The sequence below is a fragment of the Manduca sexta genome, chromosome 22 (genome assembly GCF_014839805.1).
Source record: "Manduca sexta isolate Smith_Timp_Sample1 chromosome 22, JHU_Msex_v1.0, whole genome shotgun sequence".
NCBI lineage: Eukaryota > Metazoa > Arthropoda > Insecta > Lepidoptera > Sphingidae > Manduca > Manduca sexta.
The window spans coordinates 9020705-9046429 of NC_051136.1; the positions used below are offsets into that span (position 1 = coordinate 9020705).

Genomic DNA, 25725 nt, shown 5'->3' on the forward strand with positions numbered 1-25725 from the left:
GGTTCGACCGAGGTAATACTATTCTAAAAAAGCCAATAACATACAACTAGGTACTTTTGTGTGTATAAGTTGTTTTGTACGGTGCATAAGAATTGTGATGATCTTATAAAACAATTTTTCCTTTTAATACACACCCACTTTTAAACACCCACAAGACTGTTCGACAGAAATAAACGTATCTCTAGAAATTATCAAAATCTTACGTAAATAAATATTTTTAAAAATGATTTTATTTCTGGCTCTATTTTAGACGCAGTTAATTGAAACAAACGTGGGTTTAAACTATTATTGGTTCGCTATAAAAGCTCGTGATGAAATATTAATACCTAAAATATTTGTTTATACTGGCTGAAAGTCTTTTAAAAAATACTACATAAACAACAGATATTTTTCGTAAACCAGAAAAAATAAATTTCTTTAAGGCAAGTATCAAACCACGATTTTCATGGAAAACATCAACTCACTAGACACGCGTACTTTCAGTAATGTTTATCATAAAATACAATATTCCATGTTCGTGATATTTCACGTATTAATATAATTACTGTATATCAACAATATCTGTTATTTAAAGAACTTCCAACAGTCATTCTTAATTCAACGCTCAGGTGGGACTAGTTAATGGCTTTCTTGACCTTTTACACCGCTCGCGGAGGTATTGGGAAGTATCATAAAAACCTCACTCAAAAATTAATGCTGCGACCGTAATGACAAAATACATTTTATAAATAACGCAGTTACTCGTTCGTATTTGGAACGCTTAGTATATTATTCTTCGAGTTATTCATATAGTTTCTCATGTTTTTTGATGGGTGTTTAGGAACGGTCATATTGTGCGGGTGCAGCTAGCGCGCTCTATTAATATCGTATATATATCGTAATATCGTATCGTCTCTATTAATACCTGCTATATCTTGTCATAAGATATGTATATTAGTCGGTAAAGAACTTGAGCACAACACCGTGCCGTGGATTTTTTGTATGATAGAGTAGCTACACTTCTCCACCGCGCGGCATATTAACTCGTGCTTGGCGCACGAGCGTGCTTGCAGCTTATGAGCGAAATACAAGCGGATAGACGCATACGCTCGTACGCATGTAACATGCATTCATTAGATTTTCACTCTTAGATGTTTACCATTTAGGTATCGAATTGTTATCAGCATTTTTTTCAGATATGGACGTGAATAAAACAAATTACGTTGCAATATCACAATTTATTGGACAATAATATTAAAAATACACAATATATTAGCTAGAGAATCGTAATAGTGAGAAAAATTTTAAGATAAAGTAGTACAGTATAAAATTAAAATAAGAATTTCATAAATTCCGAGAGCGAAATATAGTATTTAATTACATTGTTTATAAAATATGAGTATTTATTTATAGTTGAAAATGCTATTGGGTGACAAGTAACAGTATTTTAAATATATTTATTGCGTAAATCGAATACGCTAATACTGTTTCGATTTACCTATTCACCGAGCGAAATCTTTGAAAGTACAGATTGTCAAATAAGTTTTACGTTATACAGTTATCTAAAAGTTAAGTTTCATAATTTCCCAAAAAGCACTTCATATTTAAGCCATTAATTATTACCAAAATCCAAAGCGTCTAGTTAAACATTACGAATTTGTAAATACAAGAACATAATGTTTTCTCATTTTATGCATATAACACTTTATATTACTCTACATACTTCAGATGATATAAATCTGTTTTTAATTTTATAAATATAGATTGGAATGCTTAATGATTGAATATAAAGATATGTATGCATACATCTTCATCTACAATTGATTATTACACACGCTAATTTATAGATATACTATATAATATGAATTTGAATTCAAAAGATATATTTTAATAATCTAACAGACTTAGTCTAGAATAGAAAGAATTTCCATAATATTATGTATTAATAACCACAAATGGTGAAATGTTACATTTAGCAGAAAGACGATATTTTCTGAATAATATAATTGAGTAAAAACTTTTCCGAATTGTGTAAAATATACTGATTCTGACTAAGTATATAGGTAATATATATTGCCTTATAATCATCGATATCATTGTTCCCATTCGTTAATTGATCTCATCTCACACAATATAAATTTAAATAATGTTTGACCATTGTAGAATTTTGTTATCTTATATTTCTTTTTAATTGGCACCAATTTTATAAATGAATTTTAATATGAAAATAGACTAAGCTATATTAAGTTCCAATAGGTTTTATGTCATAGTATCTAAAAAGGTTATTAGAATACATCTCGAGCATTGAGATTTTAGGAAAGTTATAATTGAATACATCAAGAATGTTAGAATTTTTATACTTATACAAGAATAAATAATAAACAATATCAAACCGTTACAGATCATATTAACAGATTAAAACCCCGCAGACGAAAACAGAATCACACATTAACATAATATAAGAACAACGAGTAAAATTACGTCGATAGAAATATAAAATCTTTTCAAGGGTACATAAAATTCCAAGATCTTTTAAAGGCAGGCAGTGAAGCATTATAAAACTTTAAATATCACTTTCTAATAGGCCAGGTCGCTTAATATCCTCATAATCGATTAACTCGATGTCTTCCATTGTTTTAGAGGCGCCAGGGACGCATTCATCCAGTAAATTGGCTTGTCCGTTCTTGTTTTTTCCCGTGTTGCCTTCTTCATTGTCATCAAGTTTGAGGATTTCAATCTCGAGCCCAGTCTCATGTTTATCGACCGCCGTTCTGCTTGGGCGACGGTCCAGCTCCTGTCAAGTGGCTTGCATCTCAGCAAACTCGTGTTCTTCTTCATGCAAACTCTTTTCTGCGAGACGGAAGCTCTCCAGAAACTCATTCAAATCAACGAGACCATCTTTATTTATATCCATAAGCCTGCAAATGTCAACTAATTGCTCTTGGGTCATTGGGTTGGGCATATATTTTCCAATTAGTTGACAAGCCTCAGAAAATTCCTCTAGGGTTATGTAACCTGAAATACGTTCATAATATAAGTATATAATATACTGGTAGAAATTCGAAAACAATTTTTATAACATAAATAAGACATAAAATAATTCAACTAGCAACAAGCTAATCACTATAAAAATTAAGTTTAAATTTAACATAAGTTGTTTGTTTACGCACCTGAATTATCCTTATCAAGAATTTTGAAAATCGCTTCCAAACTTCTTTTGTTTTTGTAAAGCGTCTCAACGACTGTTGGAGTGTCAGTTTTTCGCCCGAGTCTCTGAAATAGACATTTTACAACTGTTAATTGAATAGCTAAATGTACCACGCTTTTCAAAGAAAATAAACGCCTATTTAGCTATGCTTTCATGCTCGGCTTCTGAGCTCTTCCTCATAATTGGAGACAGGCTGCTCAGCGTCAGCAAGAAAGTACGGCTGTGATCGCCTTATTAGCAGTCTTTGCCTCAGATACCCGGAGAGATCCATAAGGCACCTAAGAGAGTGAGCGCGTGATTTTGATGGATATGCCGATGTAGGGCGTATATCTTAGAAAGCCTCTATACACATGAATATTGAGTCGTAAGACCGGCGAACAAAACATAAATCCGAATAAAACAAAGAGGGTGTCGTCTAGTAAATACATCAAATATATTTTGCAACCTCTCATATGTACTGTTAGCTGCTACTCAGATAATTTTACGGTTTAATATAAAACTATAAGGGCCTCTTTTACAACTTCTGAGTAAATACTATTAGTTACATAAATGTATTTCTTAACGAAATACAAAAATCACTCAATGTATGTTCACACATTATAATTGGTAATAATCTGAGTCCTATATTTATTAGTTGTTTAATACAATAACTGACAAATAAAATTTACTTATAACTAATGAAACAGGTCCTAAGAATTATTGTCTTATAAACGAATCAAACATGAAATTCATGACACTATAAAGATCATGAAATTGATTTTTTCTGGATATTAGTAAATTTACGAGATAAAATTATTCTTCATACATTTATATAAAATAATAACCACGAATATGTAAGCAATAAACAGAAAACATTCCACGCCACTCACCCGGACGGAGCCATGAGCAAAAGCTACAAGCATTATAAAATTTAATTAAATATTCAATTAAAAAAGTGCTGGTTATTGCATGTCTCATTAACATAAACTAATGAAAGTGACCTGTTCGATGCGAACCTTTAATGTATAGGTATTATTAACAGAACTTTCATTAAAGTTTATTATAATATCTGCCCTCAGGGTTTCGAATACGTGATATGTTTTATCAGACGTTACACAATTTATTTCGCAATCAAATACTTCTATTTATATTCATTACGCTTCTTTGCCTAAACTACTGCGAACTGATAGTAAGACTTTAGTAGACTAATAAAGAAAAGAGCATATCTAGTACACACCCTCCAATTGAGTACAGTGAATCATAATCGTAAACAGTTTAATTATACTAAAAGGCTATTCCAAGTACGAATTTCGTATGCCATATGATTACGTCATTGTTTTTATAATACGATGCTTTCGCAAAACGAACAGGGTTTTAGAGACAACGAAATATTGCGTCAAGTTCTCGAATATACTTAATTAATAAAAATATATGGTTTAGTTCTTATAAACTTTAATGTAAATTTTAATTAGCTTGCAAGAAAGATGGCACTAAGAACGTACTCATATTTGTTTAGATTTAATATCCATAAAACATCGACATCAACATAAGTCATGGAACTATATTCATAATCTTATATTTACCGTCGCCAAAATAAATACATGCCGCTTACATAATCTCTTTTCACTTCAATCTTAAATTCGAGATGCATTTCGGGGAAAGTTATTGTGCATGTCTTGGTTTATCTACTTAGAATTTGTTACACCTAAGTACTAATTGCATTTTATTAATATATAACTCTATATAAATTGTACCCAATATGTAAACGCTGTTTAACAAAAAAGAGCCAATCCATCACTCGTCAACCTTGAGTTATAAAAATGTTTACCATTAATATTAGATTTATCTTTCCCTTATAGAGACATCTGTACAAGACACCTTAGATTCTACTTTATAAAATGCCAGCCGAAAAGTAATAGAATAACTGATCAAAGGAATACCTCAGTTTAAGAAGCAAATAGATAACCGAAAAATATTTTATTGCGGATCGGAACTAATTCATTTAAGAGCATCCAATTTCAAATATACTCGTACCTTATTAACAGGCTGTTTTCACGTAATTAAAAAATCGATTTTACTTGTAAATTCAAATAAACTAATAAGAGCAATAAACATCCATAATGAATATTTTATAAAGTAAGCATTGCATATTTTTTTCTGTGTATAAAATTGATACATAAAGACAGCTGCGATTTCTTTCGTAATATTTTCATTGTATTATAATTACTTTAGGAGATAAAATACATTAAATAGTATAATTAGTTATAGAAGGACATCAGAACCAAAAATGTGCTCTGAAAGTTATTACCAATTGGTAATAAGTCATTGTCGTATTTTAAATGTCTGTGAGACGAGATGTCACAATGTCCTTAGATATTAATTCAAAAATAACATATTTATAGAAAATATGCTAATATGCGCATTAAAAATATGCAAATCACGAAATGGAAAAAATATGAAGTATTTTACATTGCTTTTTTGCTATTCGGCGGAAGATTGAGTAACCATCGCATGAAATTTTTTTATGGCAATCTTTCCAATGTCTGCGCTGTATAATCATAACTCTTTGGCGGTCATCAATTAAAATAATAATACTGAACAAAACTTACTGTAGTGCTGAGTTCAAAAGTGTCCATGTAACGCACTTTACGAGTGTCAGGGTCAGTGCGGACGAGTTTATCCTTCAGCATCCTCCAAGGCAGTCCTAGATGTGTGGTCTCCTCCATGGCTTGGCACCAGTCGCCGATCGATATGTAACCTACATACACAAAATATAAATACAATAGCTATTCTCTAAAATTCGTGTATCAAATTAAAAGCAAAATATATTTTATTGCGATCTTTATATCGCAAACATTCGCCAACTATGTCGAAGTTAAGCAATTAAGTTAACTGAGAATATAAATTTGAGCAATTCTTTTTCGGATGAACAATTAATTTAAATAAAGTGTTCAAATACGTTACAAGGATTCTATAATAAATCGCAAACAAGCAGACTCTAATTTTTCACAAATATTATCTTGATATTGTTCCATGGTGTTAATGAAGTTAACGAAGATAAATGTACCGTCCCTTGAGCACGTAGCTCGGAGCCTTTCAAATGAAATCTCTTCTACTTCCATAAACAATTTATGTTTTATAAAGAAATTTAAATATATTTTTGCAAGGTTTAATCTTAACTGATATTTCTTTTTATGAAAAAGGGTAAATATGGTAAAGAACTTAAGTTGAATTACTTAAAATTCATTATGATGAGCAATTTCAGATTAAAATTAAAGTAGTCAGAACTCTTTACTAGACATTATGATTAATTTGATACATGAATGTGCTGAGCAGAACAGACTGATCTCTTCAAACCTTGTTATGATTCTCGTTAAAAAGCAAATAACCACAAAGTTCTCGTAATGCCGGCGACAATGTCAACCCTTATCACACTGTTATACCTACCTCAAAAACACTCCTACCATTCGCTAGTAAATCAACTATGTGGACATCAATTTACTACTTGCATTTTTCATCTTCACTATTATAATTGACAGTTATTATAAATAGTCTTCCTAGATTTCAATGTTCAATGAGTTAAGAAAAAAATACGTAGAAAATCAATACAAATTTAACAACTAAATAGTTCAGCAACTAAATGAGCTCACGCACACATGACGCCTTCATCCCAGAAGGGGTAGGCAGAGGGTCAACCAGGGCACCTACTTTTCGCCAAGTCGGCTCTAGTCAGTATTAACCCAGAGCGTGGAATTCATTTCCGATTTGACGATAGTTCCGCCCCCTACACATAATGGCATAGAATATACTTGATTCAGCAAAGTAAATTACATAAAGTGGGTACCCTGGTTGTACCTCTGATTACTCGCCAAGGATAAAGGCATAATGTGTGTTTGTTTGAGAAGATTTTGTGCCAACTAATCAATCATAATGACTACATTGCAGAGTATTTTCGGCGCTTTCATACAACGTAAACAAACATTTTCCTCAATTTCCACTGTAAACGTATTTGGTTAACAAACAATGATTTTAATGTAGGAAGGTCCATATTCTTTATGGCAATTCAGATTCCGGGCGAGGTTTTTATAAAGAAAATACAAATTATGACACAATTTAACGTCATGAACGTTATTATCAGGTTAAGTTAGTAAATTAATAAATCGACGCAGTTATATTGATATAGACTCCAATAGTTTAAACCGTAGTAGTATGCCAATAATTTCCTAATTTATACAAATCAGACAATTTAAACAGATTGTTATAGGATGAATGCTTGATTGAACCACAAATCACACGTTAGTTTTGTGGGAACATTGGACCCTACATAATTAAATAAAAAATACTCTGTACATTCTACGGAACATAATCAAACACATGATAAATACTTAAGATTCTTAATAAAAACACTTCTAAGTATTAACATACGACGATAAATACATACACAGATACAAATACCATTCATAAGTTCAAGAATTCTTCATTAAAATTATAATTTTGTAGTATTAAATAGCAGTCGTCGACACACACATACAGCGTAATAAGTGACGCAGAAAATCCGACCCACATAAAGACTGATAATCCTTTACATGAGGGTCTCTCCAAATGGTTATTACCTGCTTTGTCTGTACGTTCTTTAATTAAAAACCGCAGACATGAGTGTCATCAGTTGCTCAAAGGTTACTTACCGCTTTGATCCAAATCCATGCTACGAAACGTAGCTTCCAGTGATCTTCTGACCATTATGATCTGATTGTGTAATTCCCTCATAGCAGAAGATTCCACGAGGCCCACTCTTTGGCGGAACGTCAAACGTCGAGTGCGGGATACGGCTGCCGTGTATTGTACAAATTGTCGCTCTAGTGAATTTCCGCAAAGTTTCAAGTATGCGCCTTTGTTAGAACCCAGTTCGTAGTAATTGGACGCAGAAAATATTGTTATTACCTGCAAGAAAAAATATTTTATACTAAAAATATTTCTACGATAAAATGGTTTGACACGTTGGAGATTTACATAGTTTTATTTCATACATTTATAAGAACTTAAGAAGGTTCAGGTGTTTTACGAGTCTCGGGCTATATCAGGGTCCGTGTATTGCAAAATGGCCGTATTAAACCCAACCTTCTATAAAGATATTTATCCTCTTCCAAGGCTTCCAGTTTGCCAACGAATGATGGATACACCTGCCCAAATACGAGTGAATATACATAACTTACAGTAGACCGAGCCCCAGGTCTGAGCTGCGTTAAAATATATCGCCGTTCGGAGAGACATAAAACCAATATCAGCTTAAGAAGAATTTATTGAGAGCTGCATGAATTTGCATACAAATGTGTATTAAGCAACAAATAAATTTGCAGGCTATAATGTACCAAATATGTTACTAGAAGCTTTGTATTGTCACTTTTATCACATTTTCAATCGTAACAATTCATAATTTAGTGAAAATTTTATTTATGAAAATGCAAAACAAAGCGCTAAAGATTTCACTGTATTTTGATGTTCACGTGAAAATCTGGGTAATACTAAATAGTAAAATCGAAATTTCTGCTAGGACGCGTGATTACTTGTATATAATACCATTTGTAAACAGTCGCTGTATGTTTATTCAGGACTGCACACGCGTATTCATAATACAAATACGCTGAACAATAGCCCCTTAAGTTAAATGGGTTTACGCTGATGTTCTCACAGCGAATCCATTTTAATCTTAACTTGGTGGTTCTATTCAAAATCAACGTAGGTACAGGCAACAAGAGAGCATTCGTTATGATTATAAGATAACGTAAAAGGAAATGTTATAAACGACGCCTATGAAAATGGCCTACATTTCGCTTTGATTTACTCGTATTTTGTCTCCGGTCGGAAGAGGCAAGGCAAGGTGTCGCTGTATAGGGACAAATTGGATACTTTAAATTTTCACGTAATGCCAAGCACAAACATATATGAAATAAGTATAACTAAATATTTTTAAACGTCATTTTTAAAGGTAATGAGACCGAAAAGAGCCCGGTTACCTAATAAGGTTTATGTAAATCATCCATAACTTTGCATTTTTTTTATATTATAGTGCAAAAACATACTATTTGTTGGTAATTATTTTATTTTTAAATTTTATAATGTGTTGTAATTTAATCAACGATTATACTTTATATTTCGTCATGAAGATCATAAAATTAGGTGGACTTTCAAGTGTTCCGTTACCTTAAGTACATATATAAAAGTTATTTCTAAGAATTAAGCAGTGCCTTATCTATTTACTTATTTGAGCGGCGATAGCCTAGTTGGGTGTGGAATGGACTGCCAAGACGAAAGTCGGCAGGTTCAAATCCCAAGGGCACATACCTCTGACTTTTCTAAAAAATCGTGTGTGTATTCTTTGTGAATTTATCGTTCGCTTTAACGGTGAAGGAAAACATCGTGAGGAAACCTACACATCTGAGAAGTTCTCTATAGGAATTTCGAAGGTGTGTAAAGTCTACCAATCCGTACTAGGCCAGCGCGGTGGGCTAAGGCCTAATCCCTCTCAGTAGTAGAGGAGGCCCGTGCTCAGCAGTGGGCAAGTATATAACAATAATAATATCAGCCCTGTATTATTGCAGATGTGCAGGTTTCCTCACGATGTTTTCATTCACCGTTAAAGCGAACGATAAATTCACAAAGAATACACACATGATTTTTTAGAAAACTCAGACGTAAGTGCCCTTGGGATTTGAACTTGCGGACATTCGTCTCGGCAGTCCGTTCCTCACCCAACTAGGCTATCGCCGCTTTTCAAGTATATAATACAGGGCTGATATTATTATTATTATATTATTATCTATTTACTCTGATAATACCTAGTATTTTATTTAATTAATTGAGTTTAAGCGCGCTGATGTGTGTGTCTATTCTCTGCACTGTCCATGGCACACACAAGTACCTACTGGCGAGCACAATATGATGTTACATAAACCATCCACACGCTATGTTTCTGTTATCCGAGCTAATTTTATCTTTGCTACTATACTATGAAGATACAATTATTTACTGACCAGTATAGAGACAAAAGATTCATTAGAAAAACACAGGTTGTTCTTCTCCCACACAGAGAAAGATTAGGTGTCATTTTAATTAAAGTACGAAGTGTACATTTTACATTTTTCACTTTATATTACTAACTCAAGATAAACTACAAAGTCTGTCGGAAGCATAATTCAAAAGCTAGTTTATGATACGTACGTTTCCATTATGCATTATCTCGTATCCTCCGGGCTTGCATTCATGACTTCTGACGATGAAACTCAACTTGTTCTTCTGTAGGAAAGACGCAGTCACATCTGGCCCAAAATATGTGCCTGCGCCCCGAAGAGCGTTGGCCACGCATCCACCAATACATTGTGGATCAGACCACAATATATCGAATACCTGCAGAATATTATACATTTATGATCCTCACTTGGAAAAAAATAAAAGGTTTCCATAATAAATAATAGTGACATCCGGACACAACGTATAAAATCCATCACAATGACCCATGTAAATATGTCTCCTTGTAGAATCAGGTTTATCCGATTTTGAACAAGCCGGCATAATTGTGCCGACTGGTAAGAGATAATCATCGCTTGTCAGTCGATAGTCTATCTGGATGCCACTCCATTTCCCGACACGAATATAATATAGTGAATTTGTCTTTCCGATAAAAAAAAATATTCATCAAATACAGTATACTGACTCAACTGGGAAAATGATAAAACTTAATAAATGATACATTTTTTTTTAATATCAACCTGCATTTTTTATAAAAAACGGTTTAATACCGACTCCATATAACAATAATATAATAATGTATTCTGTATACATACTACATATACCTTTTTGTGTCCGGCATCCGCCCACGATCAAACCCAAAGGAAAGGTTCCCGAAATATATTATCAATTTGCAAACAGAAAATAGAACGTGTAGTTCTTGAACAAGTAGGTAATCAAAATAAATTTATCCAAAATTGAGAAGACTGGTTTATTACCAAAAAGCACGTACATAAACAATAAAGCTCGTGAAGATTTCTCGTGAAAGCTATATCATTGCAGTCGACATAAATCGCTGTGAATAGCTGGTAAATGTCTGAAGACCACGTTTAAAGGAATGAATGGCTTTAACTAGCACAACTATGATCAAAGACACGAAATATATTTAGTCATTATGATTAATATAATCTTAAATATACGACTTCAATATTTTATTACAGTTTCTAACTAACTGAGTGCAATATTTGCCGCGTCCAATCACTCTGGGCACACTGTCGTGGATTTATGCATATTAGTTGGTGTGTGTTTATTAAAGTTCTAATTATGTATATGTAGTTCTCATTAAGTGAACGACGCGGTAACCATAATATTACAACCTATTGGAAATTTATAATACATACAAAAATAAAACATATTTCTACAACAAGTTTTATTTACTTTGGTTTAATATTTTTTATAGTTTAGATATTGTTTCATTAATGTCGTAGTGAAAGTGCCACTAAAAATGTTGATTCTGTGCATCTTTTTCTAATGTACACATCATATTAATTTGCAACCGACACTATAAAATGAATATTTGAGAAGAAACCTTTTGATATTTAATTGTTATTGATTTTTAAAGCAATTTTTCGTAAATCTTTGCATATTCCCGCCAGTAATTATGCGCCGCAAATGTATGGAACGAATGCTCAAGGCCGTTCGCTACGGGGAGAACCTTAAGTGAGTCTCGCTGTTGCCGATATAAATGGGTGTGGGGTAATTGAAGTTAAGTAGCAATCGGTAGAAAATATGGACCAAGCGTAGGGAGAGAGGAAAATAAATTTAAATCTGTACAGTGATATATTTTATTGCCACTTAACCTTTTTTGGACTGATTTCATCATTATGTTAGAATGGTATTAATTATGGTTTCAAATCTATATCTGCAACTATATCTTTGATTTTTAAAAACTGGATGCTCTCATAGTTTCGCACATCAGCGTTTTGGTTTTATTTGGAATAAGTCGTAACGTAACAAGGGAGAATAAACACAGAATACACAAAAAAAAACTGCTATAATAATGCAACGCAACATTTTCTATAATTATCAATACTTTAATTAAGTTGTTGCGATAGCAAAACGTGTCATGCATGTGGCAATAATATTATTTTCCATATTTCATAAAATATAAAGGGTCATCCTTGTATCCCCATATTATTTATGCCAGTTACACAATAAACGAATTATCAATGTTTATTGCATTTTATAATTAATATTAAACCTGAATTATTACGAAAACGTTAATTTTCCGCAAGAATGGTTATTTATCATTACCCTCATTAAATACGTTGTAAAGCAAAACAGCCGGGACCACTCAACTGCGAAATGTTTATTACTCAAATCGAAAAACTGTCCGAAACAGGCAACAAATTACAAGAAGAACTACCCTTTGGGACGGAAAGTTCATAAAGCCGTCGATCTTGGTACGTTCTTCAGTTAATCTTGTGACACTCCGCGGGGTGCGACCCAAGAAAATTGTATTACGTCAAGGATCGTTGGTGAAATTGCTTCTCACCAAAAGAAATAAAGTAATAACATGAATGTACCTAATAACGGAGACAAACCCATTCAATAACCGCTGTGAACGTATCGAAACCCTCGGGTCATTATCCAACAAGCATCGTAAACTGAAATCGAAAAAACACAATTTACCAACTTTGTCAAAAATATTTTTTAATATTTTTAATAGTTTCAAATAACAGTCACGACAAACATGCTTAATGTGTTTACGAAGTTTCTTCCAACAAAGTACACCCACGTTAACACACAATCATTAACAGCGGAGGTAACGGTTTTCATTCATAAATTTTTAAACACAGATTATGGATAATGTAGCGTCAAATTTTGTGAACGTTATTAATTATTTGACAGTACTGCCAAAACTTTAAAGCTATTAATAGAAACATTTTAAATATGAACTCATCGTCACGTTAGTGGATGTCGCTGTGAGAGCAATATAACAATGACTGAATGAAATAAATGCTTGCGTTCATCACTTATTAAAAAAATATTTTATAGAAAAAATATGTTTAGCTGGTGTAAACAATAATTCCTGTCTAAATGTTAATTTATTGTATTTAATGTTTTTCTAATATCATAATAATTTAACAATACTCAACAGTGTGGAGCCGGTTTCGTTTGCGAAGGCTTTCCGGTTTGAAGACCGACACTCCGCGTTGTTGAGCGTCAAGCGCAAACCAACCATGAAGTTGGTTCCGTTCAACCGTATGTGATATAAATAGAGAAAATGTTTCGTTTTATTTCTCTGAAATCCATATAGACCGAAACAATCTCCTTTGTGATACAGACGTAGGTATAATCTCAAACACGCTCCTAATTCCAACAAAGATTTATCCGATTCGCGAGATGTGCCTTTTGAATGAAAGAATTGATCTTTGACGAAATGCGGCAACGTTAGGTACTCGTTATCTTTCATGGTTACTACTTATCACTTCTTTTTATACAGCTATCACATTGGCGCTTCAGACTTGTAATTTGGCAAACTAACACGTACTAGAAGTAACAAAAGAAGTACCTATAATAGATCAATATATTTCTTACATAACGTTGTTTCTACCCGCATTTCAAAAAAGCTAGTTTTCAGTTATTAAATACAAGCAAATTTTAAATATTACATGAACGCCAAAAAAAAATAATGTGATATCAAATACATTAGTTAATATTAACAAAAACAGTTATGATACAAAAAAGTTTTTTTTTGCATTTCAATGAATGAATTCAATTGAAAATACTATTCAAAAATACTCTATTTTTAAATACTACGTTAAGATAAATACAAAAACGTATAGCAATGATTATGATATAAGCACAAAATACATAAAATAGATTACGAACATATACATTGTACTTACAACAATGCTAGATCATTATGCTAGAATGTTCATAAATTCTCTTGACTGATACGAAAATATTGGCAAAGACATGACAAGTGAACTTCGATAGGCTATCGACTGACTGGTGCCAAGAAGTCGACAATGAAATCAATCAATAACCAACCAAGCTGGCTTGAATGATTGATTACCTTCGACTTACCTGTTTCCATTCCACTTTGTCTATGGCCTCAGCGCCAGCGGTGGAACCCTCGATGACAGGTGGCCGCAGGAGAGATACGTACTGAAACATTTAAACTTGATAAATTCATTTTACTGATATGCCAGTCCATAGTAAACAACTCTTTAATGTTTTCTTTATTTTAAATAAAATCAGCTTAACTAATTACAATTTATTACACCTCGAATTTTGTAAAATAAACCTTTAGTATCTGTACTTACGAAAAAGCAATAAAATACCCATAACAACTAAAACACATTAAATTTTACCGTAACAAGATAATTGCCTTAATTTGTCTGTTATCCGCCATGTAACTTCCATTAATTTTAATTCAGAGTTCCTAATTCAAAACATTGTGAGGCCAGTAACAATTTGTAACAAAGCTGCCTAATTGTTTCAATTAGCTTAGCTAAAAACATTTAGTATAGGGATGTGTACCTTGTCGCGTTCAAGACTGCGTATCATGTCAAGATCGGTGGTATCAGATATGCCGCCATGTACTACAAACACTCTGTTGTTAATTATCGTGCCTAGAGGCAGCCAGCGATATACACACTCGATCAGTTTCAATAGACGCTCTGCATTGTGCTGTAAAAATCGAATTTAAATATTAGTATTAGTAGTTTAGTGACATATTTATACAACTATAGTAAGTTTATGAGTCAGGAAAAGTTAGATCAAATTTATGTGACGATTTAGGTCAATGATCGAGAACTTGAAACTTTCAAACAAACTTTTTAAAAGTTAAGCCTGTGTCCGTAACACAAGAAGAGTTCGCGTTCGCATCCGAAAATATTAAACAAACTTCTCCTAGACAACGTGACGTGTAATATTATACTCTTAGGTATATTATATTTGATATGTAGTAGGAAAATATAACAACATTCTATTACAAAATGAGAGTTTCCGGAAACATTCTCAGCTTTGTCGTTTGAGTAAATTTTCTTGTATAAATGAGGATTTATCCTAACGTTTACTAAAGTGCTGGACCGGACAGAATGAAATTTTATAACTGAATTTGCCTTAAATCGAATGTTTTAGCAGTTATATTTTTTTGGTACAAATGTAACGACGGCTTACTCTCGGACCTTAGATATAGCTTAATGAAATGAATGACATTAATTTAGAGAGAACAATTTGATTAGATAGTTACTATTGAAAAAGCAAAATATATAACTTTAGTTCACGCCCCAATTAATGCAAAAGGCTTAAAAGATTACTTTATCACTTGTCTCGTATATTTAGACTGGTAAATATATATAACGTTCTAAGAATTAATGTTTATTTAATTCCAACTGAACGACAGCTTATATCTAGTAATTGGTATGGTGGCTTTACTAGTAATCGTACATGATAAATATATAAATTAATCAGCATGTCGACATTACATGTGATACAATGAAACAAACAGAAATCGAAAGTGTGTTAAATAATTATCACGACAGTAATTTGGCACGCGCGACGCCATGGACACTAATGAATTGATGTTTTTCATTACGTCATGCCAAAGCTATTACTAATGGCGCCAATTCATCCTTTAAATACATTTCTAGAAAGAAATTATTTCACCAACATTTGAATCATTTTTTCTAGAATCTATCTTTTTACATATATTCTACGAGAATATTTCAATCTATTTTATTATAGGTTTATATTTATACGCAGTGTTCTCTCACTGAATGTACAAGTATTGCTATGAATGACATGGAGAAGTCTTACAAAAGCCAGAATCATTTTTTCCGATTATTCATATTTACAACCACTCCATCAGAAATGTAAGACTAAGAAGTATCTTTTTAGTGCGTAAACTTATTAGTAGGTCTTAAGCACTTCTAAAGGATTCCACGTTGACTATAATCGCAATTCTTAATCCTATGGCGATTAATGCTGATTGAAGTTTCTGAATGGATCGTTTTATCCGACAAAACAAATGATAATCGCTTCAATCACTTGCGTAAAAGATGATAATTGTTACGCGATTGGAATTTGTTATTGACCATATCGAAAATATAATAAAATAAAAAATACAAATATAAACAGACATTATTCCCTATGTATTTGTTCTAAATTTTAATAGGACCCACTTGCCCCCTCTCAATGTTAGCAGAGAAATTAGGATTCATAGAAATCAACATTAACAAGTTAGTGCCACTTGTATGTTAAAAGCTAGCGTGTTTTCCATCAACAGAAGTCGTAATTGTTAGTGGCTACCAGTTTTTAAAGATGGTCACTATATTTATGCGTTCAGTGTGTTTACAAATGCTGCTAACGTAGAAAATCTTGCGAGATTCAATGTTTTTTTCTAAATCGTGCCATTGCCTCACAGTACCACGTCATGTCTATTAATCTAACTAATTTTGTTTTATATCTTACTAAGTGGTAAGTACTGTGGAAAGTTTGAAGTTTGTTCAAAATTAAGTAAGTTTTACAGCTATATCGTCGATATTTTTTACAGTTTATTCAATTTTAATAGAGTACATTGGAGCTGATTGATGATAATTTATTATGTACATGTGTACTCTCAAAAGGCAACAATTATGATAAATTTATCAAAATTTAAAACAGTCTGATCAAAGGCAGGAGTACCTACAGATATTGATTACTGAAAACCAAAATCTTGTTTCAGGTTTTAAGTTCAGACTTCAGACCCTACTTTCATAAATTATATGAGCACTATTTAGACTCTAATAATGTTGTGTAAAAGTATTTATTATATTTATTTGGCATGTTTTATTTGAGCGTCTATTGCAAGCGTCAATACGTCATGCACTACATCTCTATGGAGTAACACGAAATACGCGAGACACACCACGATACGCTAAGTGAGCTCTTGACTTCAGCCGTCACGTAAGAACATCTTGTTACAAACTAATGATATTATACCAAAGCCAAAGTCATTAAGGTAATCAAAAACTTTAATATTCTAGTTTAAACGTGTTAGTCGGAGACATTTTAGCTATAGATAGATGGAGTAACTATGTAAATATTATCTACGTAAGGTAAACTTTTTTCGCATCATTTAAAATTGTATTTAAATTATTCAATAAAGTGGAAAGAGCACGTTTCCTCAAGCTAACGACTTAACTTTCTTGCTTTGCATATACTTTTGGTCTGGATCGTTTATTCCGCATACATTTCGTCAGCAGATAATAAATGTCTGTTGACCTTTTGGGTGCGGGATCACATTTCCTTAACCAAATGACTGTGGAAATAGCTGTGTAGGAGAACTAACGTCAATAATAATTTCTTATGTTTACGCGAATGTTAGACCTTAAAAAAACTATTACTTAGAATCTTCGAAACGTCGCGTGAAAATTTTAATGTAAATCGCGATGAAATCCGTAAAATTGTTTTATTTTAAAAACGTCAATAATATATTTTATTTGAGGCTTGCTAAACCAAATGTAAGTAGACAATCACTTAAAAAGTGTTTCCTAAAAATACTCTCACAAAAACTCATACAGCAAACAACGGCAACAAAACACGCAAAGTTAATCTCTGAAATCCACTTACCCGATATTTCATATGAACTTCTTTTATAAACCCGTACCTGAAAGTACGTAACCATATGATTTGAGACAAACGTACATTTCTGAGCAAAATGAAAATCCGCGTTGTTTTAGAAAAAAAATGGTTTGTGTTTAGCATATTTATAAGGTTAGAGAAAAGACTTGAATATAATAAGAACTCACCTAGAATTCATAATAAGATCCTCGTGGTTACCGCGGTTTAGGTAAACACCGCCCGGGAACGCCAACATGCATGCCAACAACAGAAGGAACACTTCTAGCCCCTTTTTGCCGCGATCTACAAAGTCTCCGTTGAATATGTATGGGTTTTCGGGCGACGGCAGACCATTCTGTGTACAGAAATATTATTGACTATTAAGGCAAGGTACTTATTATTGGGTATATTGTTTTGAAATAATGATCAATTGTTCATCTAATCACTCGACGAACCTTTACCTATTCTTATGTTAAACAATCTCATGTATCAATAACATGAATCTAGTACATAATAACAAGCCAATGTCACGCCTAATTATGGCGTCTGGATGTACGCAATGAGTCCCATTTTGTGAATCCTTAGATGTGCAACTACGCCCGCAGCGAAGGTCACTTACGCAACGTACAACTAATCGATAGCCAACACCGTTACATAATCATTATCCTTAACACGCAGCTTATTCCCCGGAGTCACGGTTCTTCAATTAAAATGCCGTTAGTTGATTTTGACGTGTGTAATGAGGGATGTTAAATGCGCTCTGCGTAGCTTAATTACTTATCGATATTTAAAATATGTATATAATGACAATAAGAACGTAGAGTGCCTTCGGTAGTCGCAATAAATACTGGACATAGTGCGTTTCTGCCAACGTGCATGTGGTGAAAATCTCATAATAGTGGCTCATTCCAACGAGTCGCGTTGAAATAAGGCAAAAATTAAAAAACTCAAGTTTGGTTCCTGTATAGAGCTCACAAAACTGGGGAGTTGTAGTTTCATGAGTCCCCACCTAAGCTAGTTGTAGTTCTGTTACCACATAACTCGCTAATCGGAGTTGGTCGGTTAGAAGTCGCAGTACGTAAACAATTAAAAGTTGTCGTAGAAAGTCATTAAGGCTTTGTAGAGTAATACGAGTCTACACCTCGCTATAGCAACATTTACCTACAAGCACTCACAGACACTATATAATCTAGGTAAAATATTAGAGAAAGTTCATCGTAAGTCGTGGGTTCCGTTTACTGGGTGCTTGTTTCGATGCAAATGCTAAGCGATTCGGTGCAGTCTTCAGGATAACAAGTATAATACCTAAAAATAAAAACGCTTGAAGTAAGCAGTAACAACAGTAGAAATATATGTATATATGACGATAATTAAAATTTGTACCAATAGGATTAAAACGCGAATCAAGTAACATTTACAATACGATATTAAAGCGGAATCAACAGTAGGAAACAATATCTGCCAATTAATGAGGTCATCCGGCTTAACGGGCGGTCTATCAATCAAATACCGTGGTGGACGCGGCACCAATTATATGACGTGTGCCGCTCCCCATCATGGCAATGTTTGGCTTGACCTACGATCAGACCAAAGCCCGCCAGCCGCTTGACACAAACATCTAATGAGCTATTGTGGAAAATAGCAAGAATACGACTTCAATGTATCTATCCTAGCTCAATATATACGACATACGTACTTGGTACACCCGAATAACGATGTCACTTGACCTGGTTTTCTATTAGTGTTTACCGGTTACAACGGTGTTTAAATGTCATAACATTTGTTCACTGAAACGTGTTCGGTATTATAGTTTATATTCTGCTAAATCGATTTGTGTTATATAAAAATAAATTATTTGGGGAGTCCTTCGAATAAAAAACAGGTAAGCTGACCCATGTTTCGGAAAAGATAAGCAGAAGAACAACAATATACCCACGGGTTGGGCTTTAGCAATGCTTTTTTCATATCCAAAATTTGATACCGGATAAATTTATCGCTATAAAATGGCATAATACCTAGGCCTAAACTAACGAACGTCTTTCGAATGGAAATACTGACATTTAGATTGCCCCATTTACTATCAAACGAAGGCCCTCGCTGTCGATGTACTATTGAAATAATTAAAATATAGCTTATTTTTATACTACAAAGAATCCTTGCCGGGTCAAACCCTTCGACTTTCAGCTAAATTCGATTGGAACGAACAACCGAACTCACTTTATTATTTATAACATGAAAGATTCCTGAGGAAAGTGGATATATTACGCGCAGTATTTTTACGAATATATGTTACAAATATTTTATCTTATGGTCTATACACTGGTTTGGCATCATACACTTAATGAATAATTGGATCAGTTGAAACTTAAACCGTAACATTTATTTTAAAAAATGCAACTATAATAGAATTTTGCTCTCAATAGCATTCATTGGCCGGATAATACAATGAAGAATATAAAAGGTTTTCAATAGTTAGCCAATTATAGGAGCGGTTTTGTTACGTTCATAAGCATAAAGTGAAACGCTATTTCATGAGCGTATCTATTAGACCGATGTACCAAGAAAACAATTATCACTCAACGGAAACTTCGATGCAATTGTAAAATACACCATGAGTTTTTTCCCAAAACATACCTTAAATTACGTACATAACATAATTTTAAAAGAGTCCACATCATCGACTCACCTGTAGACGTTGCACTTGTCGATAATTTCAACGATAAAAAATGTGAATTTTATTTCGAAATTAATATTTTATGTTTTATGGACACATAACAATCATGATAGATAACGACGACACTTGAAAATAGAAGGACTTTTGCCATCCTCGCGAGGTACTTCAAACGAGGAAATTGGAACTGAATGATATCATTAATCTGCGATCTGTATAGTGGGGTTATATATGAGCGGTGTTCGATACGATGCATTGACGTCAAATGCCTAACAATACGTACTCGCCATGCCGACATGAGTACTTCGATTCAGCTGTTTGAATAACGACACAAACATTTGCCCACCGCGAATTTATGTAGTTAAATATAAATTGACATATTTTTTCTTTTCACTGTTGTTTCGTGTAACTGTGAGTTGTTAACATAATGTGACACGAATAACTGATCTCTACTGGAGTAGTAAGAATTTGCAGAAACCGTTTACCATTTTGCGAGTTTTCTGACTTTCCCAGAGAATTATAAAACCTATCCCTTCTCCGACCTCGATTTCCCTTGCATAATGGCCGTAAATTGTTGGCTGAATACAAATAACGACTTAACATTAGGTTTACCACTGGCGAGCGTATATATTAAAAAAAGAATATTTATACTAGAAAAGAACTTACCTTATGGAATATGACAAGTAGATCATCAAGTTTCCCGTGCAAGTCTCCACACACGGTTATCTGGCTGGAAATGGATGTCGTTGCCACATTAATGTTAGGCAATCTCTTCAGTACTTGGGTCGCCTCCTTTAATATTTGCGCCACGTGTTTTGGGTGTAAACGATGCTGTTAAAATATTTATAAATATGAGAGATTGATGCCATGAGATAAATTTCTGTCTGATAAATTTTATTTACGAGTTATACTAATGGGCGCAGTTCTGGACTTAGCTAAATAAATATTTATTTTGCGGGCATTTTATATACAATTTGTTTTAAAATCATTAATATAACGTTTTAATGAGAGGTTTTCCGAAAATAATCCTGGTATGAACACATAATAAACAAAAACCGTTATACTTCTTTCTTAATGTTGTTCAATGCAAATTAAATAACAACCCTAGGCCTATAAATGTAAATCATCAGTTTTACCGAAATAGAAATATAAATTGTTACAAGATTTCTAGAAGTTTTTCTCTCACTAGCCCCAAAATACAATTACATTAACAATCAACGCCAAATCGCTACTCAGAGAAGCAAAGAGCTGACCGCTATACTACGCGAAATAGGAATTAATATAAAAATTCTGCGACTCTGTGTCGACATCTGCTGTGGCGTTAAACCGAAATTTAATCGTCTTACAGGAACTATTCTTTACTATGTCTTATATTCAGAATCTTATTAAAATACCCCTAATGTTAAAGTAAAAAAGAAGGAAAAAAGAAGACTAGTCAAGTTTGTCCCTCTTAAATCTTCAACATTATTAAAATGCCACTAAATATATAAATAAGCCAAACAAACACAACTCAATTTGGTCATGCATGTAAAAATTCCTTTGCCTTAAATAGCCAAATACCTTCTTTTTCCTAAATGCCTCAATCAGTAGGTCAATATCCTTTCGTTGTAGCGGAAACTCTATGTCAGGTCCGCGCGCGGGCTTGGGGGGCGCCGTCTCGTCCACTCCCCCGCCTTCGTCTGACTCCTCCGAAAATACTTGTTCCACTATAAAAAAAACATTTTCGCTTTTAATTATACATGTTCCCATTACTCTTAATTTAATTCGGTCGTAAAAATAACAGGCTTTGTTAACTGCGGAAGCAGCTCAACATTGTTGGTCATTCATTATCCAGTTTGCGAAAACTCTACTGAAACAATGTAATGAATAAATGTGGGTGTTATTCACGATGTGTGGCAAATATTTCTGAATGGAGTAGCTGAATACGAAAGGTCATGCGTTCGACTATTGATTCGAAATAGGGACCGATATCAGTTCACTCCCAAATATTTGGTTTAGTGCATTCTGTGAGCTATAGAACTAAATATCCACACAGTTTACAAAGGCTACATATGACAGATGGAATTTGTTTTGGGAAAAGGAATATTTGCTGGGTTATTTATTACGTAACGATGTCACTGTGGTTATAAAGATAGCTTTAAAACAACAGGGAGTCGCGTGGTTGTATCTAGTGCAATGCTAAAGTTCGAGAGCATAAATATTACGATTCATCTAGACATAATGTTTATAACGGTTCGAAATATTCACGAATATAGTGAAGGCGTATCTTTCACGTGCACATAATTATTATCGCTGGTGGATTCGTTCATTAATTATACCGCAGTCGAGACATATCCGAGGATTCTGTGTCAACGATTCGAGAATAGCCAAGACCTAGTTTTATTTGTATTAAGTGGCAAAGGTCACTGGTTCAATGCAGTTAAATCATGTCGGTATTGAGCGCCGTGATACTCATCAATTAAAACATGTGAATACTTGCAATTTAATGAAACGATTCTAATAGGAATCAACTGTTCTAGCAAAATCAACTTAATCGATATTCTATTGCATACATCTATGTATAACAATCGTACAAAAAATGTATTTTAGCAGGGTCCAAGCTGCTAACTGAAACCAGGGGTAAAAAATCCATGAAAAAAATAAATATAGAAATGTTTCTCTTCTTCAGCCATTGGAAGTCCGCTGTTGAACATATGCCATTCCCAAAGACTTGGAGACCATAATCTTATTTGTATTAAATAACACGGTATCGGCAGCCGAAATAAACTTTCATGACTACTACAACTATGTTTAAAAATTCGATATCTAAACGTCTCCGGTGCAAACTTAACGAAAAAGTTTGAAAGACAAACAAACAACAAAGAAAATCCGATTTAGAACCTAGGTTGACACTTCGTAAGTGTTGTGAAGAAAAACTTTTAAATATTGTTTTACAGAACGCTCGGAGAAATCACGAAACTTTAACCTCATGGATAAGTACCGACGATGGTCGACACTTGCTACTTGTAAAACAATATTTGAACTCGGCGAAACCGACATTATAGGTTTAAAATCTTTAATAAGTACTGTCTCACAGTGGTGAAGTGTACGAGCACCCGTACACATTGACTACGAAGTCAATGTATACGATTCCTACCAGCTTATTTTATCAAGCAATCGTCAAATGCGTAGGTACTTAGAATAACTATTGTTATTTATAACGACTTCTTTTTAAAAGACTACCTACTCTTCGTGTCTGCTCTCTTAATTGCTTACATTTTTATATGCAAAAATAAAGGCTTTTAGACTATGATATAAACCAAATTAAGCAAAACAAAGCTGGAGCGAACAATACGCAGTGACGAATTTAGATATTGGTGCAAATTTAATATGCATGATGAAACAGTTAATCAAGCGCCATATTGAGTGACTGTTAAATCTATTTCTTTAACTGTTCACTTAATAAAAATTTTTTGTCATATCTCACTACTCAATTTTTTTTTAATACAGGGGCCTTTATGCTTTGTTTAAATGTAGATAGGTACATTTTTATAAATTTTTTATTCTTTTTAGCTTAAGTTTGGACGAAATATCGCTTTTACGCATTATCGAGTAAACTAAAAATAACATAGTTCTATTTAGTGAGTGGAAATATGATTTTTTTGGATTGGTCATCTCTCTCTCGTCCCTACGGGAGTGATGCCGGGCATCTTTTCAGTGCCGATAAAATGCATTTTATACAACAGGTATTCGTGATAGCCTGATATTAAAATATTACAAATAGTTCGTTCGGCTCAAGAGATGTGTTTCTTTTATAGGTTACCATTTTAAACTTTGTAACCCAATAGAATCAACGAAGACGCAAATTAGAAGCAAATACTAAAGAGAATCAAAAGATTTATTTAAATATTCAAAATTAACGAGAGATTACATTAACAAATTAGTATTTGCACGCTGCAAGTTTGAATATCTCTGTGTAACTAATGTCCCTGGGCACAGATATTTACAGAGACGTAAGTATAATCCAGTTAGTTAAAGCGCGGTGTACTTACAAACAGAAGCGGTCCTTGAGGTTCTCTCCGACGAGGGACGCCCACTGGTGTCCCTCATGTGGCTCAATAGCGCGTTGAAAAAGTTATATAACTGTAACAATACAGCGTTGTTAAAAAAAAATGCCATTGACAACAATAATAAATAATACAGTATCATTAATAATATTCTCCTATAAATCTATCCTTATTGCTTGGATGTTAGGTAATAAATATGAATTTATTCATGATAGTGGTATATTTCCTTTCTTGGTCGATCGACAGCCAATATTGACGGCAGCGTATATGGGCAGTAAATAGTAGATCGAATTAAATAATTGAAATGAATTAATTTCTTTAATGCGGAGAAGAGATTTTTATTCACAATTATAAATAATTATGCCCATCGCATTATTCTATTACAAAAAATATATATGCTATAAAATAATTTGCTAATCTCCATTCAATATACTGTAAGTTTCTTGAAACTAAAGTTTATCAAATTATGGGTGTCGGTATTGTTTCGGGACACCAGTATGAACTCATTAAAACTTTTGATGCGACCGCGACTTAACGCAGTCGGGGGCGGATGCTAATCCACAAAGTAGAAAACGACGTATTTTTTATAAACTCAGCACACATTTAAATATAATATATTATACGCCATATATATTTTATAACATGAATAGTTTAATCAAAAGAGGGCAAGTAAGTGGACACTTCACGTATATCTTTGATAAAAACAAAAGCATGTTAACCATAGATGGTTATATCTGTCTCACAGGGTCTTTGTACAATGAGTTACTGTATAAAACTACATCTTTTTCTTTACCTGTGCTAACATTGTGGCAAATATCATTTTTGACTATCAAATATATTTACCAAAAACTCCGTTTTTTGTTTTCTGATTTTTTGATCATTTTATAGTTTAGTCCGAATATGAAGTGTATGTCTGCCTGAAAGTGTGATGTTGCCGCTTCGACAAATTCTCTTCGTGTAGTAGTCTAGTACTAAGCTTTAGGGCAGGGATGACAAACCTTTAATGATTAACGTGCCATTATTTATAACAAAAATAAAATAAGACATGAAACGCGCTATCCAGATTTTATATATACGAGTGCCCTTTTAGCGACGTTTTTATGACCCAACTATATCTTTGTTTGGCTTATTATTCACGTGCCCGAATTATTTTGTCACTGGTACGCGTACCATTGGTTCGCCATTCCTGCCTTAGGGAATACAATTTTAATTACTTTAAATTA

The 25725-nt window shown here is 33.3% G+C and overlaps 1 protein-coding gene across 1 annotated transcript in view; it reads right to left on the bottom strand.

The window, feature by feature from the left end:
- Window positions 1-1202: 1202 nt before the first annotated feature.
- LOC115448976 (serine/threonine-protein phosphatase rdgC) overlaps window positions 1203-25725 on the bottom strand; it is an 82050-nt gene continuing 57527 nt past the window's right edge. Inside the window, exons 4-15 of the mRNA XM_037441460.1 lie at window positions 24488-24578; window positions 22017-22162; window positions 21123-21287; window positions 17974-18140; window positions 17795-17831; window positions 14720-14869; window positions 14264-14344; window positions 10385-10570; window positions 7852-8107; window positions 5776-5924; window positions 3150-3252; window positions 1203-2994 (exon numbers count right to left, since the gene is read on the bottom strand). Of these exons, the coding sequence (XP_037297357.1) occupies window positions 2777-2994; window positions 3150-3252; window positions 5776-5924; window positions 7852-8107; window positions 10385-10570; window positions 14264-14344; window positions 14720-14869; window positions 17795-17831; window positions 17974-18140; window positions 21123-21287; window positions 22017-22162; window positions 24488-24578 (1749 nt within the window). The 3' untranslated portion in view covers window positions 1203-2776. The remainder of the gene's footprint in view (window positions 2995-3149; window positions 3253-5775; window positions 5925-7851; window positions 8108-10384; window positions 10571-14263; window positions 14345-14719; window positions 14870-17794; window positions 17832-17973; window positions 18141-21122; window positions 21288-22016; window positions 22163-24487; window positions 24579-25725) is intronic.